Raw genomic sequence first — 17035 nt, 5'->3', positions numbered from 1 at the left:
TAGTTTCTTTTCCGGCAGCAGCCAATTTATGTATTGGAAAGGTGTGACTCTAGCCAATCAGTGGCTTACATTAAACACTTTTGCGAGAACACACAAAAAAACCAGCAGACACTGTGGCCCTCCAAGATTTGAATGAGATTCCTGATTTAGGACATATATGATTCAGTCCTAAAGCAGTAAGAAGCAGATACAGCCTCCATTTGACCAGACATCAAAAATGCCAAAATATGAAACTATAATGGTAAAACACTAGGAATGATGCCCATAATGAAATAGCTTATGAAAGAACTTACATAATTTAGTACAACTAGTAACAATGGTTTTTGTAAATGTAATATTTAAAATATTTTAAAGTCAAGACGTTAGTTATAATGTTCATGCTTTCCATGGATTAAACCACAACTTTGTTGACATCCTCAAAATGATCGGCCACAAAAAAGCCTCGACAATGCAAGTGTGGGGGAAAAAGACAAGGTTGTTTGGAAGGGGCAAAGTGCAATACATGACAATATACAATTGTCTGGATTGACACTAAAAACTGGGAACCAGAATAAACTGCATCCATCTGTATAGTGGACACAGTTGTCCAAGGAAAGGCTTTTAGATGACTCTTCAAATGGCTACATTGACTACAAGGAAATTATCAGTATCAGATGCAGGACTGGTTTATCCAGTTAATTAGCATTTCACTATAGGTAATTAGTTCCCTTCTTACATCCATCTGTAGAGCAGCTGAATAAGTCTTCAAACCCCTGTTGCCTAAACTGCATGGCACTGTGTGTGACAGATAACCTCTTAAATACATTCTGGACACTCCAAGACACATGTACACTCTCACAGCCAATACTACATTTGAATGGTTTATTCAGCAGTATGTACATATTCTCCTATTAAAACTCTTTATACATTATGTACAAGTTAAATTAACCCTCCTTTGTTTCCGTTTGAGCTTAAAAGCTCAAAGCTCACATCTCCGTAGTCATGGAGAAAGAAAAACCAAAATAGGCCAAGGAAACGGGCTAGCTTGCAGCTTTAAGTCCACCATTCAGAGCTCAAATCCAGCTGGCCACAAGCCCCCCGCCTCATCGCACAATTCCCAAAGGCTGAAAGATTTGTGTAACTTGGACTGCCAAAGCAACGGGAAAAAATAACAATTAAAAAAAAAAAAAAGGCAAGTTTTAAGGAGATGAAAAATATTGTGAAAACTTTCATTTGGGCCTGCCCTGACAGGGAAAGAGATGCACCCCAACAGTAAACTTGTGCCTGGGTGGGCTGTGTCACTGTGGAGACCTTCAGGATATCTGAAGCATCAGACTCTTGACACTCCAATGAGAAGAACCCTGTCTTGGACCACACCAATATGCTTCAAGCATTCTGGCTGACTGCTTTACCATTAATCTTCAGTGTGGTGTGAACAGGACAGGAGACACAAGCACACACAGCCTAGCAGAGTGCATGTTTATCAGGTGAAAGAAAAATAAAATCCAAAATGACAGAACTGATTCAAGAAACAGGGCTTCACAATTGCTTCTATATAAAGCGAAGGCCTTGCTTGAAGAGGCTGGAAACTGTACTGTGTTAGTGAGTCTGCAGAGCCTGAATGGATCCTCTTTGTCACTGTAAATAGGAGTGTCCCACTTGAGCTACTGCGCTGTGTGAGAATCAGAGCGGATGCGCGTGTGCCTGTCTGTTGCACGTGTGTGTGTGAGTGAGAGAGAGAGTGTGCATGTGTGTGTGTCAGCCGTTAGTCTATGCGCTTCAGAAGGGATCAGTAAAGATCAATAGCCGTTTATCATTGATCAGGGGGTGGGGCAGTGTCCAGTTTGCGAAGGCGCCGTCTCCGCAGCTCTGCGGTGTTGGGTGCCCCGTCTTCACCCTCTTCATCTCCCTCATTCCCCTCGTCCTCTCCAGCCTCTTCGCTTTCCCTCTCCGTGGTGGAGTCTGGCTGGGTGAAGCCTGCTGCCCCATTAACAGATTGATCTGAGAAAAAGACAAAGGATGATGAAAATCTGGTGTGGGACATTTTGACACTTCCCAATCCTAACACTAAACATAATGTGCACCTAACCCTACATCGGTTGTCCCTTGCTGTGACTTACTGCTTTGAGTGCTGTTCTCAGCACTGCCAGTAGGGGGTGTCGACTCCGTCTGAGCCCCTTCAGCTGGCTCACTGCTAGCAGTCTCAGAACGGGGAGGGCTGAGGAAAAAGGAAGGTATCAAGTGAACACAATGATATGAAGGTGTGATATGAAGTATGCAAGACAACACTTGTATCATGCAAGTAATAGTTTGGAGAAAACATCTGACTAGTGCAGTAAGGACACAATACAGAACATACAGAGATCAGAAAACCAAGTATTAAAATAATTCACACAGGCAGTTGCACAAAGTAAACGGAGTAACTACCAACCTGACAATGTTTAAATGAGGGAGAATGGGGTGCAAAGCATACCTGAGTGTGGCAACAGTGGTGAGGTAGTGGTGGATGTTGAGCATGGCGGCGTCCAGCAGCGTGTGGATGTTGTGAAGACACTGTAGCCTGGCCTCAAGGCCCCGCCTGCCCTCCTGCTCCAGCTCCCTCAGCTCCGCCTCTGAAAGGGTGGACAGCGCTGCCGGGGGCGGAGGCATAGAAGACACTGAAAGGGCAGAGGGGACAGGACAGTTTAGCAGAAGCTGGTAGGTGTAAAGTTTTACATTTTTACTGAAGACCTATTCATATACAAGTCTTCAGATGTAAAATGAGCTTTAGCTCACCTGCTTAAAGGCATACTATGCAGGATTCTTTACCTTTGCTGTGGTCCTGTCTTTACAATTAAGAGAAGTCACCTCTGTCTTCAACACTGCCCACTCACCCAGAGTACCCCACTTAATGTAACTAGCTGGACAGCTAAAGGTAATGTTATTACCGTGAAGTGAGTGACCATTAATGACAGCAAGATGGCAGATTCGATCATAGCTCAATTAATTTCATAATGCTGAAAGTATAGCTTAATTAATCCCATTATGTTGAATGCAATAGCGGTTTTCAAACACTTTGCGAAAGTCCTTATTGTCGCTAGCATCACACTGCAACGTTACGGGCTGGTCCAATAAAAAACAAGCCAACTCCGTATTGCTTTCCATCCCCTTGGCGAACTTCAGCAGGTGCCACCAAGGAAAAACAGTTCCAAGGATAACCAGTTCTTGCACAAGTCCTGGCAGCTTGTCTTTTAGCTTCCCTATATCTACCTATCTAGCTAACAACAAACACTCCGTAGAAATCTGATCCCAAACCGCAGGCTCTGTAGCCACACCCACTTCTCCCCACGCAGAAGAGTGCTACGCCCAGAAATGTCCCAAACACATTTCACAATAACAAATACAGGGAAAGGTGCATTAATTCAGTGAAAGCATGATTGCCAGTGCATCATAGGTAAGCCTTAGCATGGTTATTTTATAACACTTTCAAGGTAAAAATCCTACAAATTATGCCTTTAAGTCGAGGAAAAGGAGTTTGCAAACGGCAAAAAAATAATGCTGCACTATTACCCATCTAACTGTTACAGAGCAAGTATGTGTGCACTCAAGCTGTATTTGCTCCTTTAATAATATTGTAGAATTAAAATCGCATTACAGGCTGACAGCAGCTCAGCACCAGGTTCTCATTTCTGTTCTTACCAAAAGGTGGAGGAGGAGGGGGCACAGCCAGCCAGGGAGCCGATGGAAATGGTGGGGGAAAGGAAAAGGGGAATCCTGGCATAGCACCTCCTGGTGGTGGAGGTACAGCGTCAGTGCCAGGCTGGGTTGCTTGACTGGTGCCTAAAACAAAAAGGTTAGAGGTCAGGCAGCACTAACAATACCTTTATAATACTCAACAGATTGAAAGCAAATGCATTAGCACACCATATCCTCAAATAACCTGCCATTCATTCTACCTTTAGGACTTGTTAGGATAGGATTACAGAACCACACTTATTTTTTGATTTAGCACTATACGTTCAGCCAATGACATAGCAGGGGCAAACCCTTTCCTGGGGGTTGAAAAGCAAATCGTGAGAAAGGAAAGGGTGGTGTAGAGATCCTGGACGGTGGGAGATTTATTTATTTAGCTAGATTTTAATTGTGTTTGTCGCCCAAACAATTTTGGAGTTACTTTGAGAAGCCACCGCAAGGCCCTGTTCACTTTTTTTGTACATACATGTACATACAATCTTTGTTAGAGTAACGGGTATGGCTACCGGGTAAGTATTCTGAACATTCTCGGACACCTGAAGATAGTCGCCTGCAGCGGAAAGCTCAAGCAAGGGCTTCGCCTAATGACCATCGCTGCCATGGGAAACTACCAGAGAAAGGAAACCTCAGACTGGGTGAGTTGCCTACCCTTCCTGCATGTGGGTTTGGGACAGCCCCACTGCAAGTGCCAGCAGGTTTTGTTTTGTTTTGAGTTTTTCCACAGTTTCACACACGATTTTTACACAATACCAGGTTAGACTTGATACGACAGAAAGCTTGTTGTAGGAACGAGCTCAGTAGGTGAGTTGTAACAGACTACTGGAAATCATGAGAGCTCCACTGCAGACACCAAATAGTGAATGATCCAGTTTAGAAGTCGAACGGAGGAGCTGAAGCTAGTAGCGTGGCAGGGGTCCATTTGCATAACAGTAGTATCTGCTACAGGTTGGTGTCTGCAGCTTTCGGACAGTATCATGTAAAAGCAGCCTGACAAACCACAGATTTATCATGCATGGGCCCCTCTGCATGACTACTCCCCTGCAGTCAGCTCTAAGGTTCCCATGTCAAATCAGAGCGCCCCGAGGGTGTGGCTAACGGTCTCACCAGCTGCCTGTGCCTGGGCTCCTTCAGTGCTGGACTGGGGGGGCTCAGCAGCACCTCCTTGGGCACCAGCAGCAGCAGCAGGTGGCGGCGCCCCAGGGAAGGGCCCCCAAAAGGGGAAGAGACCTGGAGGGAATGGTGGCATCACTCCAGGGGGCACTGAAGAGGAAGAGTGAGGGCCAGATATTGTTACAGCAATGCCTATGCCAGGGGTCACTACACATCAACTACTTGGAGATCATTCAGCAGTTTTAATAGACACAAAAAACATCGCAATGGGGCAGCAGAATAGATTAGGGGTCCTCAACCTTGGTCCTGGTGTACGCCTGGTGTTTTGTTCCAGGGATGATAATGTTCACTTGAGTAAATGAATATCCACCAGCAGAATCATAATCATTCAGAAAAAAAAAAAAAAGTAAATCAGATTTTTTCCCCCCGCATCCTTTAAAAATAGTTGCCATAGTAATGGGCCAAGCAGGTATAACCTACATGAGGCGCTATAAGCCTATAGATTGCTATTGTATCTGTCAACGGTCATCACCATGGTAACGGCTAAAAGCAAGCCTTGCTAAGAGCCTATCAAAGAGCGTCGTCATGCGGGCTAGCCTAAGCTTTTGACATAAGATGACCTTTTATGCATAGTGCGGGAGACTCACACATTTTCTCCTCCAAGTATCGCACATTTGTTCTCTCAACTGTCACTCTCTTTCTTTCTTAAATGTCTTTGTTTTGGACTGTCGTCAAGTGTAAGAGATGGGTAACGTCAGCTTGTTAGCAGATTTCTAATGAAAATAAGATTATGCAAGAGGCTATGTCATTATGAATATGGTTGTAACAGCACAGACATTCCTCAAAAAATAAATGCATGAAAAACATTAGTTTCTTGGGTAAACTATCCCAAAAACTTATATGAGATATTCTTTCAGGAATGTATGTTCCTGACAAGATCCCTTGTTAAACATGTCAATTAAAATTATGAGTAAAATCTGCATATGCAGGGATAATCCGATGTCAGGGATGAGAACCGCTAGAATATATGTTTAGTCAGTTATAAAGGAGTTTTGTTGAAATCATTGTTTAAAACTCTAATTTTCCCTGGCCAGTCCCAGCTGGCTGTTGCTTACCATTACCAGCAGGTTGCACTGGAGGATTGACAGGTGGAGGCGGGGCTGGTGGCTGAGCAGGTGGCGGGGCGGGAGTCTGATTGGGCAGTGAGGCACGAAGGACATCCATGCGACAGGTGGGACAGGTCTGTTGTCTCTGGAACCACGACCGAAGGCAGCTGACACAGGGAAGAGGAAAGAAAGGACGTGGTCACCTTGCAATAATATCCAATTACATGACCGCCCGCCCAACCGTATCAAAATAGCTAACTGAGCGGTTCCTCTCCTTGCGGGGTCGTCAAAGTTAATCAGGTGGCAGGGGAGTGAAAAGCTTTACTGCAAAAGTCAGCAAGTGAACCTGGAGTGGAAGATGTGGTTGCAGGGCAACTTCTTTGCTCCGGTGACCATCTCTTCCCTGCAGATGATGCACACGTTGTCAGTGGCCTGTAGATCCTCAGGAGTGGCATCTGGGTAGCTGCCAGGAGAGAGGAAAATAAAAATGAGAAAGGACAGGCAGTTGTGGAGTTGAGGAGGGATAACAGGACGACCAACCAGCACTTTCTATTTTGTGGAAGTGACATAAAAATATAGATGCACTCTTCACAAACCCACTTAAAAACTAGTGCAAATTTAGCTGGCAGTCTGTGCACTGCAATAAGTCCTCCGCTACACCCCTTTACATCAGTTTAACATGGGACCCAGCAGTGCGCTGGCCACATAATCCAAATCGGTTTGATTCCCAGGTGTTAAGTGGGACATATTTCAACTGACCGTGTATACGCCAAATAAAAGTGCCAAAATGCTTGCTGGTCATAATTGAGGACACAGCGGTGATTTCATTTTCCTGTTAAAGTCGTGAGACTCACAGCGTGTTCATGTTGCGGATGGCTCTTCGGGACATGATCGCATCTGTGACTGCTTTCTTGAACTGCCTGAAAGAGGTAGAGGTGGAGGTAAAGGGAAGGCAGAGGGAGATTTAATGGACATCTAGAGATTGTGTGATTTAGTGATTAACTCACAGTCTCTCTGACCGTGTATGATCTGTGGCTATTCCGTCAACCGGAGAGCGCCTCAGTCAGTGCGTACTAATTTATGCAGCTCTAAGTGCACTGTGTTCAGGGCACGAGTATAGTGCTCACCTCATGGCCAGGTACATGGGGCGGATGGCAAAGAGGGGGAAGGTGTGCACCTTGATCATAATGGTCATGAACGCCATGTAGAGCAGCACCTTAATGAAACCTGGAACAGAGCGGGGAAGGCAGATTTAGCAGTGCATCATCATGTATTCAGTGAATGGCCAACAGAAACCTCAGTGTTTGGAGGAGAAAGCAAAGGTGCCTGGGGAAATGTTAAACAGTACCGGTGAAGAGTTCGGTGTACAGCATATAAACCGCCTTGTTGTCCCAGGGGTTCTCACTCTGCAGGTCAATGGTATGGAGGGTGTACTTGATGAAGGTGGTCAGGACCATGGTCATCAGGATAGCATACTGAAAGGACAAGGGGAAAACATGTCCTATCAAGTACCAACACACAAGCAGCCTTCCATATCTATGAGTAAACCCTACTATGCTCAACTACACATGGCATGAGAACAGATCAAAGAAATTAAAGAGCAGAGGAGATTACCATTCTTAACCATCAGAAACTATAAACCGTTTCATGCAGACTAGTAAATCTACATTTGACGTAAATTAGAATACATAATGGTGCATAATCACTTTGGTATTAGAGCACAAATTCAACATAAAACCAAGGGAAAAAACAAAAATGCTAGAAAAGGTGCATCATGCCATATGCTTGTGAATTCGCACAGCTATGAGAGCGGGATGCGCACATGCATAACAATCTCACAAACCTCAAACCCGAAGACCAGTTGGACTGAGGCCCCCCGTGTAATGATGCTGTGACAGGCATGATTGACAAACAGGAAGTCTAGGACTCCCAGCAACAACATCAGAGCTGCGAGAAGCAAAGGAGAGTTGGCAGAGAAAGAGCGGCATTAAAATGTATTGTCCCACCCATTCACACAAAAAAAACTCATTGCACTACATCAGCTTGAATTTGGAGCATATTTAATCTTACCCCTCTTAAACATTTAGCTATTAAAACTCAGTTCATCTATTACTTCCATCGATTCTGCATGCAAAATGTTTCCAAGATGTGCAATTTATCCTTGTACAACTGAGTATGTAAAAAAGGTATCTGCAGTTCCGTACTGCTGACAAAGTCTCATCTGAAATAAATAGAGTGAGTGGTAATATGGATCACAAAAATAAGGTTTGGGTCACAATTAATCTGCCTACAACAGTGAAAATGAATTGCATCCTGAGTGACTCAATCTCAACAAAAGTTACTCATGCATCAAAGCACTGTCTATAAGCCATTAATTAAAACATGCCAAATTTAGGCTTGCTGTTAAAAGTATTGATATATCAAAATTTGGCCAAGTTTCATTTATTGTGTGGATGTATGAAGTTGCATCTGAATTCTGTGTGTTTCCATGAGGTCAGAAGCTACATAATTTAATGTTCTGAAGGGCTGAGAGTCTGTGGTTATTGTGGTGAGTTCTGTAGAAAACCCTGAAAAGTGCCAAACAGTGCAGTATAGGTATGGGGCATGCCCACCAAGGCGTAACTTGGCTGATGGCATACCAGCCATCTTAATATAAAAGGTCAGTGCTGGCATTGCTCAAAAGCAACGGGAATTCCACATATTTGCTTGCAAAGTGAAAACGGTTGCAAAGGAAACAGTTGATACATCAACAACAGTGACCCAAGGTCATCTTGCTTCCAGTGCACCTGCAGCCGGGATATTTGCATATGTCTGAAATAGACTTGGGCTTTCCACTCTCTGTACTCAGGTCTCTGGGGAAACGCTGCATTACTTTAAGTAGTTAACGTTGCAGGCTACAGTTATTGTAACCGATTCTGAAATACGCTGGACAGAGCTGGTCCTAACTGGACTTTAACAAGTGGATAGTAAATACTGCCAACCAAACCATAAAAATTGCTAGCATGCAATTGCACTGCACGGTTTTCAGTTCAAACATGTTTTACATAAGTTCACTTCATTGGATAAAATTTGGTTGAAGCACCCTGAGGGATTTTGTCAGAGGGGGGGTGTGCCGAATGCAAAGAGAATGGTTGACTGACAATGCCAACCTGAAGACTGAAAATGGGGGTATAGTGTGCCCTTAGTCTATACTCACACAAAACTCTGAAGTGGAATATCCAGGAGATGTTAGGACTCCTTTCCATCTGCGGGAGAGAGAGACAAGGTCAGGTGTTGGGTCACTAGAGTAACGACTGGATTTATCCTCTTTTTTGACCACAGAAAAGGCCACCTGCCCACCCGTGACCCCCCAAAGAAATAAATAAATAAATAAATAAATAAATAAAAACTCACAAAGTCCACCCTATCTTCTGCCAGCCAATGGAAGCACTTGAGGAAGAGCAACAGGGTAAAGAGGGCCACAAAGCGAGGGGAGAAGTCATCCCGAAACACTGTGAAGGCCAAGCAGGTCTCTGTCACCGCGTACCAGGAGCGCTCGATCAGGTGCTGAGGGGAGAAGACAACAAAAGAGAATAAAGATAGAGGGGCTCCAGTGGGGAAATTAATATATTCATAAACATATAACACCGTAAGACAAAGATTTACACAAACACGTTATGAGGTACTGCTGTAGTGACATCCCCCCACATAGAACACATGCAGAGAATAGTGAGATTGGACACTGGAAACGAAGGACAGGAAAAGGGCTCACACCTCCATCTCCGCAGCTCTCAGCTGCCCAAAGAAGACCTTCCGCATGAACTTCCCCAGCAGGAACACCAGCACAAAGGCCTGGATATACAACACCTACAGCAGGAAGTTAAATACAGAATAAGGGAAACCTGCCAGTAGCTCACTATCATGCAATACAAACAAAGGTAAAGATACAGTTAATATTTATCAACCTGAAAAGGTTTTCACCTTTGCCAATACCAGTTAGACACAAATAATATGAAGAGAACAATGTACCAATACATTCACAATATACATTTACTTAAAATCAGCAAAAGAATGAACTGACACCGAAACAATAAGATTTTAAATGGTCAATCCCGGTACACATTATGTTCCAAAAAAATTCAATTCCCTCATATTTATTTCTGCAAATGGTCTAGTAGGTGACACTGTGGAGAAGTGGCTTTAGGACAGTGCACTTAACTATGTTATTATACTCTTTTCTTGTCTCTTTGAGTAAGTTACTCCATCAGAACTGCTAGAGAAAATAAGCTCTATAAATAGATGGTGAAATGAAAAAAGTCAGTGATTAAGTTAAACGAATAAATTGAGTCTGTGCACTTTCATGCTGCACTCTACAACACCATGTATGGCATGGCTGGTGACAAGTCATTACTGTATTTTCACTCACAGCCATGCTGGGGCTACTCTTGGTGAGGTAGACCACAGTGGGGTAGAACTGGTGCTTGAGATAGTAGGCATGGGCAACCACTGCCCCAGTCAGGGCCAGACTAGTGGCTGTCACCAGGGCTGCTCGCACCATCCTTCAGTCCTGTCGCTGAATGAGGATTAAAAAAAACAGGAACAAGTGGCACACATTAAAATGAAGGCGCAGTCCAAGAAAGGAGGGTTTGATTGATTGTTCGCGGGGGAAGGGGGATGTGTAACAAAGTAACAAAGACCAGGCACCCAACTGCAGGGCACAATTTTTTGTTGTGCTGAACTCTTGCATTGAGAAATGAGCTAAATCAACTTCAACACAACAGACTATATTCACCACCTGAAGGTGCATTACCCCACTGAGGACTGGGGGGTGGCACTTTAAGATTACAGTCATCTTGAAGTTATCTGCACACAAACGTAAGACCGCAAAAATGCGGTCTACATAGAAATGATTGTTCCAAGAATTACAGTGTTGTGAGGAAAAGAAATAATGTAAATGGTGGAAATTAAGACACTCCTTGATAACCCTTTTCCTCTGGTGATTTCATACACTAGGTCCTTCTACATTCTACAGCAAGACATTGCATTTCTGTTGCACCTTCAGTAGCACTTCCATGAATATCCATATCCTTCCCACGAATGTTTCCATGAACTTCAAAATGCAAAAAATATTTTCATATTTCTGGAAATTCAGCTGCATTTAACCAATGCAGATACAAGGAAGGTGCAAGAAACTGGTGAGGGCTGCAGCAAGAAATTGTAAAAGGTTCTATTAAACTGCACTATATAATTATATAATTACTTTAAACATGTATAAATGCCAACTGGTACCATACTGTATCCTTAGATGCTCGTAAAATGTAAAATATTATATGGATCCAAAAATGTTTATTCTGAGAATATTATTTAATAACATATTTACAGTAATTTTATATATATGTAGGCATAATCTGTTTGAATGTTCTGTTACTGCAACCACTTAAATGAGAAGATTATAACCAGAGATCAGGACCTATGGATTATACAAATATGGTGGACTGCGCTTCTGAGGCTCCAGGATTTCACAACCTAAGTCCTTAATATAATTCTTCAGTGAAATCTGCATTTACACCTAAGCAAACATCTGCACTAGCCATGATCCTTTTTGGTGTGGGGACACACCTTATCCCCAAGTCACCACAACAATAAAATTAAAATTTAGTGGTGGTCATAGTACGTGGCTGAAAGCTTCAAACCATCCATTATATGTTGCAATTGCAGAAAATTTTAAATTAAATAAACTGACCACCGGAAAAGATGGATAGAGAAGCTTAAAATTCACGAGTCTTGTTTTTACAGGACATGAAACGTTTGAGTAACGGGTAACTAATTCACCAAACGTTAGTCTACCTAACTATTTGGTGTCTTCATAACTACTGTCTTGCTAGCGACTCATGTAACTAACTAGATAATTGTAATAACCTGCGTTGGTATTTAAAACTATTAATTAAACAAATTCTGGCAATCAGTGTCAGTTAAGTAGTAAGCAAGCAAGCTGACCCATAAACGTCTCTGGTCATCCATTTGACACAAGGTTATTTTGTTTGCGGTGTCATAAACGTGTAGTTACAAATAAAGATCCGTTTAGCTAGCACACCAGCACGTTTACAAATTACCTAGCTAATTCTACATATGGGTTGGATTGTCTAGCTAGCTTGCTAGTTAGCCAACTGTTAACGTACCATTTTTATTCACCCAAGCAGGCCATCAACATAGTAGTTTATCGTCGTGCATATGCCAATATTAGACATCACACTGACATATATGACATATTAATGACAAACTGTGTTAGTGTTGTCTGTGTCGATTAACACAAGCCTGTTAGTGAAGTATGTAACGTCAGAACATGGACCTGACTTACCGACTTCAGTCGCTGTCGGAATGCGTTTGGTCCACGCTCAGTCCGGGCCGACCTCCAACGGGTGGAGTGTGGACGGAGACAGGTGGGAGACGTGATATCTCCTTTGCCGTTTTCCTTTTATATAATTCCAGTCTTTTCCTATTTCAAAGACTAGTCTCCGCCAACTAAACGATTGGCCTATCGCTGTCTTTTCAGAAAGCAAGCTAACTAGCCAGCTAAATGTTCATCTTGCAGCTCAGCAAAGAATGGACACCTCACTTCCGGTACGGGCCAAACCAGTAATTCCAGAGGTTGTGACCGTTATTTACGATTATCTACTCCAGCACTGAATTTTATTCCTTAGAAGTTTAAGATATATATTTGTAAGTTCAAAAAATCAACTATGAAAAATTGAAGAAAATACAATGATAAGCCGTCGCTTGCTGTTATTGATCATGTTCTGTATCACCCCTACTTAGGCCGTACCAACTATGCTATAAGTTTATGAAGTACACAAAATTAGCTTGACAGCAAACTAAAGTTAATTTTAATAATCGAAATATCATCAGTAAAGCAAATAATATTCTTCCATTGTCCACGTACTCTACATGCATCCAATGTTATACACTCACGTCGTGAGGTCGCTAACTAGTTAATTTATTTATTTATTGTCAAAGCCCCGCCTATACAGCCACATACTTTTCGAATCCGTGTCGAAGCGTAATAGGATCGCGAAGACCAATATACTGCTACCGTAAAACCTAGCACACAGTTACACATACGCTTTCAAAAATCAACCAATTGAAACTCATATCTTTAATTTAGAATATAACCACTATTCCTATCGTTAAGATGATATGTTCGCTGCATTCATAATGGAGTGCATTTCATGTGTCGTTGACAATGCATTATATCGATTGTTTACAGTCTGAAGGGCATTTTGCAACTGACACGTCATAACTTCAATATTGTGCGTCTTTATTTGGTTTATACGGTAAAATACAACGCGGACCAATAGTTTAGGAGAGTATACGGTTACGCCAATCAGAGCCTGGCAAGTGTTCTGTCACGCATGAGCATTGAGCAAAGGTAAGCAAGCATAAGAGAAGTTAAGCCTATTCCAAATGGGTTATATTTATAAAATGTTGAGGAAAAGCTGATATTTTTCATTTTATAATAACTTATCTTGTCTATCTATCTGTCTATCAACAAATCTATCTATCTATAGATATAGATAGATCGATAGATAAAACGGCGAATAGATAGATAGATATTCTTTTTTAAATTCACATTTATTTTGAAATGTGAATTATGGCCATGTATGTGTTTTACCATTTTCTGCTCAAAGTTGACGGTCACTTGCTACGCCCCTGAGTACAAGATCGATGCCAAGACAAGCACAACATGAAATTTGCAATAAGACAATACGGGCTTCGCCACTTGTCGAAATGTTTTGGGAGGAATTGCTGTAAAGTTTGTGGCTTTTGCTGCCATCTCGTGGATACAACTTCAACATAGACAAATTCAACATTAATTCCATGAAACATGTGCAATAAGTGTTGTATCATATTCAGTTGCATAACAAAATAAGATGGATGATAGCATCCAAGCAGAAGCCTGACTTTCTTAAGATTGTTATCAATAATACACCTGAATTTATTTATTATAGTGCATACTCACTATGACATGGTCAGATTGCACAGGGACATGGGAATTGTTTAATAGATAAATCTCAGCTCCTTTCAAACCTTTTTGCTCTACTGTGAGTGGGTTGAATGAGGAAAGAAAAACTTTGCATATATTTCCTCACATACATTATACATATTATTCTTTCATACATCTGAATATTGAATGAGGATAAATGCAACCCAAGTTCTCCATCCACACTGAAACCTGTAGCCTCCAAGTTAACCACCAGTACATACTACCACCCTAATCTGTTTAAAAACGATTATCTGAACAAATACTTGTGTGCATATATTTTGAGTATTGAAACCACAGAAAAGTACTAATCCCAGAGTATGAACACATTTAGTGAGCACATCTCAGGGGGGTTCTGGTAATTCATTTTTCATACTTACGCTTGAAACGGAAATCTGAAAAACAACTCAATGACAATATTGTAGGTACCAGCTGAACAAAAGTTTTTTGGGGGTTTTTTGTACCGTAAAATTTAATTCATGTAGAGTGCTGGGGAGAACTAAGTGTCCCTCCTGCTACTTATTTATTTATTTATTTATTTTTTTTTTTTTTAAACAAAATTTGATTATCACATAAGTCCTAGTGAAGATAAAAGGTGATGTGCGGTGGTGGGATTCACTTTTTCACATCACTGTACATTGTATTTGGAAGTGTAAATAAAGGATCGGGCTAGATTTTTCCATCAAAAATAGGTTTGTTATCTTATTTGATTTTTTCCATCCTAAAACAGTGACAAAATGTGCCAATTCTTTCTTCACAAAATAGTGTAGTGCAAGGTGAGCTCATACTACTGGAATTGACTAGTGTCATTATTTGTTTTACAGTAGTATTTTACGTTGTGTTTTATCATCCAGAACTTGTCCATTTTTAACTGCTGTGTAAATAAAATGACAGATCTTTGCCCTCTCTCTCAGATATGTCTCAACTCCTACAGTCACAGGATTATGAGGTCATCTAAACACCTTGGGTACTCAATTCTAGACCATTCCAGATTCTCCAGACCGCACGTTGTATCTGTGTATGCATCAATGCTGTATGTGTGGCACCATGTATGCAAATATGAATGCAGACACTACAATTCATAAGCACACTACAACCGTACATACTTCGTTCCTTGAACATTGATACTGAATGGATATTTTTGCTCAGCAGAGATATAACAATGCTTGACTATTTTTTTCTTCTCAGAAAGCAACACAAATTGTAATTTTCATGGGTGGTATCTGTGACAAATTCTTAGTTGGAGCCTTGTTAACTTTAAGACAGAAAACTCCACACAAATTCCAACATAAATGCAAAGTTTCATTCTTGTCCCAGCCAAATATGGAAAAATAAAAATCCATAATAAATGATTATAATTATTCCCATTGCTGAAGACCAAAATTATGTTTTTAGGAAGCCGGGACAACAGAGCGTGGCCTGTTATGATGCCCTTCGATTTTTTATTCTATTAGACTTTCATTTGGACAGATCATAACCTCTGCATTGATCGGCCATAATCTACAGGAAAATCACATCTGCTGTTTTGATAAACACAAGCCTATTCCCCAGCTTTACCTTGATTATATTAACCTAGGTCCAAATCACCTTTGTGTAATATAACAGCAGACTTGCTTTACAATCATATTACAGCTGACTGTACAGTTTTAGTATGAACAACTTTTTAGTTTTAGTGGTGCTATGTGTTTAAAGCTTTTCAACATTCTTAAAGTTACGAGGATTGTAAATTGGTCAGGTGAGGCAGAAATTACTGCCAGGAGTCAGCAGTTCACCATGTATTACATATATGTAAAAAAACAACATGATGAGTGATATTAAAGGTTAATATCAACAAAAAGCATATTGACATTATGAGTATGTGCAAACACTCATCTAAAAAACGAACATTAAAACAAATACAACCATATCAACATGCAAAGTGCTGACTCGTTTCACTCGAAAACACACAGGTATTACTCTTGGTAAAGACTGGATGCTGGACTTGTACACTTTGGACACCATATATAAAAGGTGATGGCAAGAGGGCTTATTGGTTACATGTCTATGTCACCGGCTGTCTGTGTGGTATTATGCTTTCCCTCTGTTTGCCTTGGGTCTTTCTATGCCTGGTTGTGAACATGCAGGCTGAGAAACCTCGTCCGACTCCTTGCAGTAAGTATATAATCACTTACTATGCATATAACATTTGCTGTAAGCACATTTAATTTTGAAGACCATTAATTATTTACTATAAACAGTTACTTTTTAATCATTCATTTCAGAAGATAATAAAAACCCTGAAATATGATTTGGCATTCTGCTAATTTGAAAACTTGACTCCTATACATCATTCAACATGGATCTTGTATGAGAAGACATCCCTTATCTAACAAAAAATATATTACCACATATTGAGAAATATTACTGTACACTGTAATAAATGTAATAATACTGTAATAAATGAAACAATATGTTTAAATATATGGAAGAACTACATATATATTTTATATACATGCCAATATTTTTATATTGTTAGATTCAAAAGATATATTGTTATATTCATAAAATATTCTGACATGAGTCTGTCATGAGTATTGCAGGGATAGAGAAAAATATAGAGCAAAACATTGATCTTTGATTTAACAATACTCTTTATAAAGAAGAAAGACTTGAGAGGTATTCCTGCAGTTCTCAAGGTCTCATGAATATCGCATAAACTTGTGATTTTTCTGTTATACTGGTGAAATCATGAGATCACCAGAACCACAGTATTGAATGTAAGTCTTCAACAAATGTATTCTTTTTGTCTGACTTCTCAGAGCCACCACCACTCTTTGAAGGACAATTTGTGGCTGCGAGTACTTTTTTTTTTACAATCTATTTAAGTATTTCACTGCTGCATAAATCTGTAGTTACATCCTGAAAACTTTGAGAATTCCCCCTCACATATGTAGAATCAGTCAGGTGGCCTGTGCCTTATCCATGTTATTGAACTATTGTTTTAGTACAGAGCTTTTTACTGCCATTGCATGATTTAAATCTTCATCTCCATGTTAAACATTGGATAGCAGAATATGTATTTCATGATAGTTAAGGGGCCTTTTGTGATGAC

The 17035-nt window shown here is 40.9% G+C and overlaps 1 protein-coding gene across 1 annotated transcript; it reads right to left on the bottom strand.

Annotated features, from left to right (window-relative positions):
- Nucleotides 1-847: 847 nt before the first annotated feature.
- On the bottom strand, nt 848-12933 carry syvn1 (synovial apoptosis inhibitor 1, synoviolin). Its single transcript, XM_035411257.1, has 16 exons — nt 12265-12933; nt 10333-10479; nt 9681-9773; nt 9321-9473; nt 9124-9172; nt 7771-7874; nt 7276-7402; nt 7055-7154; nt 6782-6847; nt 6274-6390; nt 5937-6094; nt 4816-4971; nt 3658-3798; nt 2453-2636; nt 2100-2197; nt 848-1980 (listed from the first exon to the last, which is right to left on the bottom strand). Exons 2-16 carry the CDS (start codon nt 10462-10464, stop codon nt 1793-1795), a joined length of 1866 nt encoding a protein of 621 aa, XP_035267148.1. The 5' UTR covers nt 10465-10479; nt 12265-12933; the 3' UTR covers nt 848-1792.
- Nucleotides 12934-17035: the final 4102 nt, after the last annotated feature.

Source organism: Anguilla anguilla, chromosome 3 (genome assembly GCF_013347855.1).
Source record: "Anguilla anguilla isolate fAngAng1 chromosome 3, fAngAng1.pri, whole genome shotgun sequence".
Taxonomy (NCBI): domain Eukaryota; kingdom Metazoa; phylum Chordata; class Actinopteri; order Anguilliformes; family Anguillidae; genus Anguilla; species Anguilla anguilla.
The sequence above is the reverse complement of the archived record's forward strand: the minus strand, read 5'-3'. Positions and strand labels throughout refer to the sequence as shown.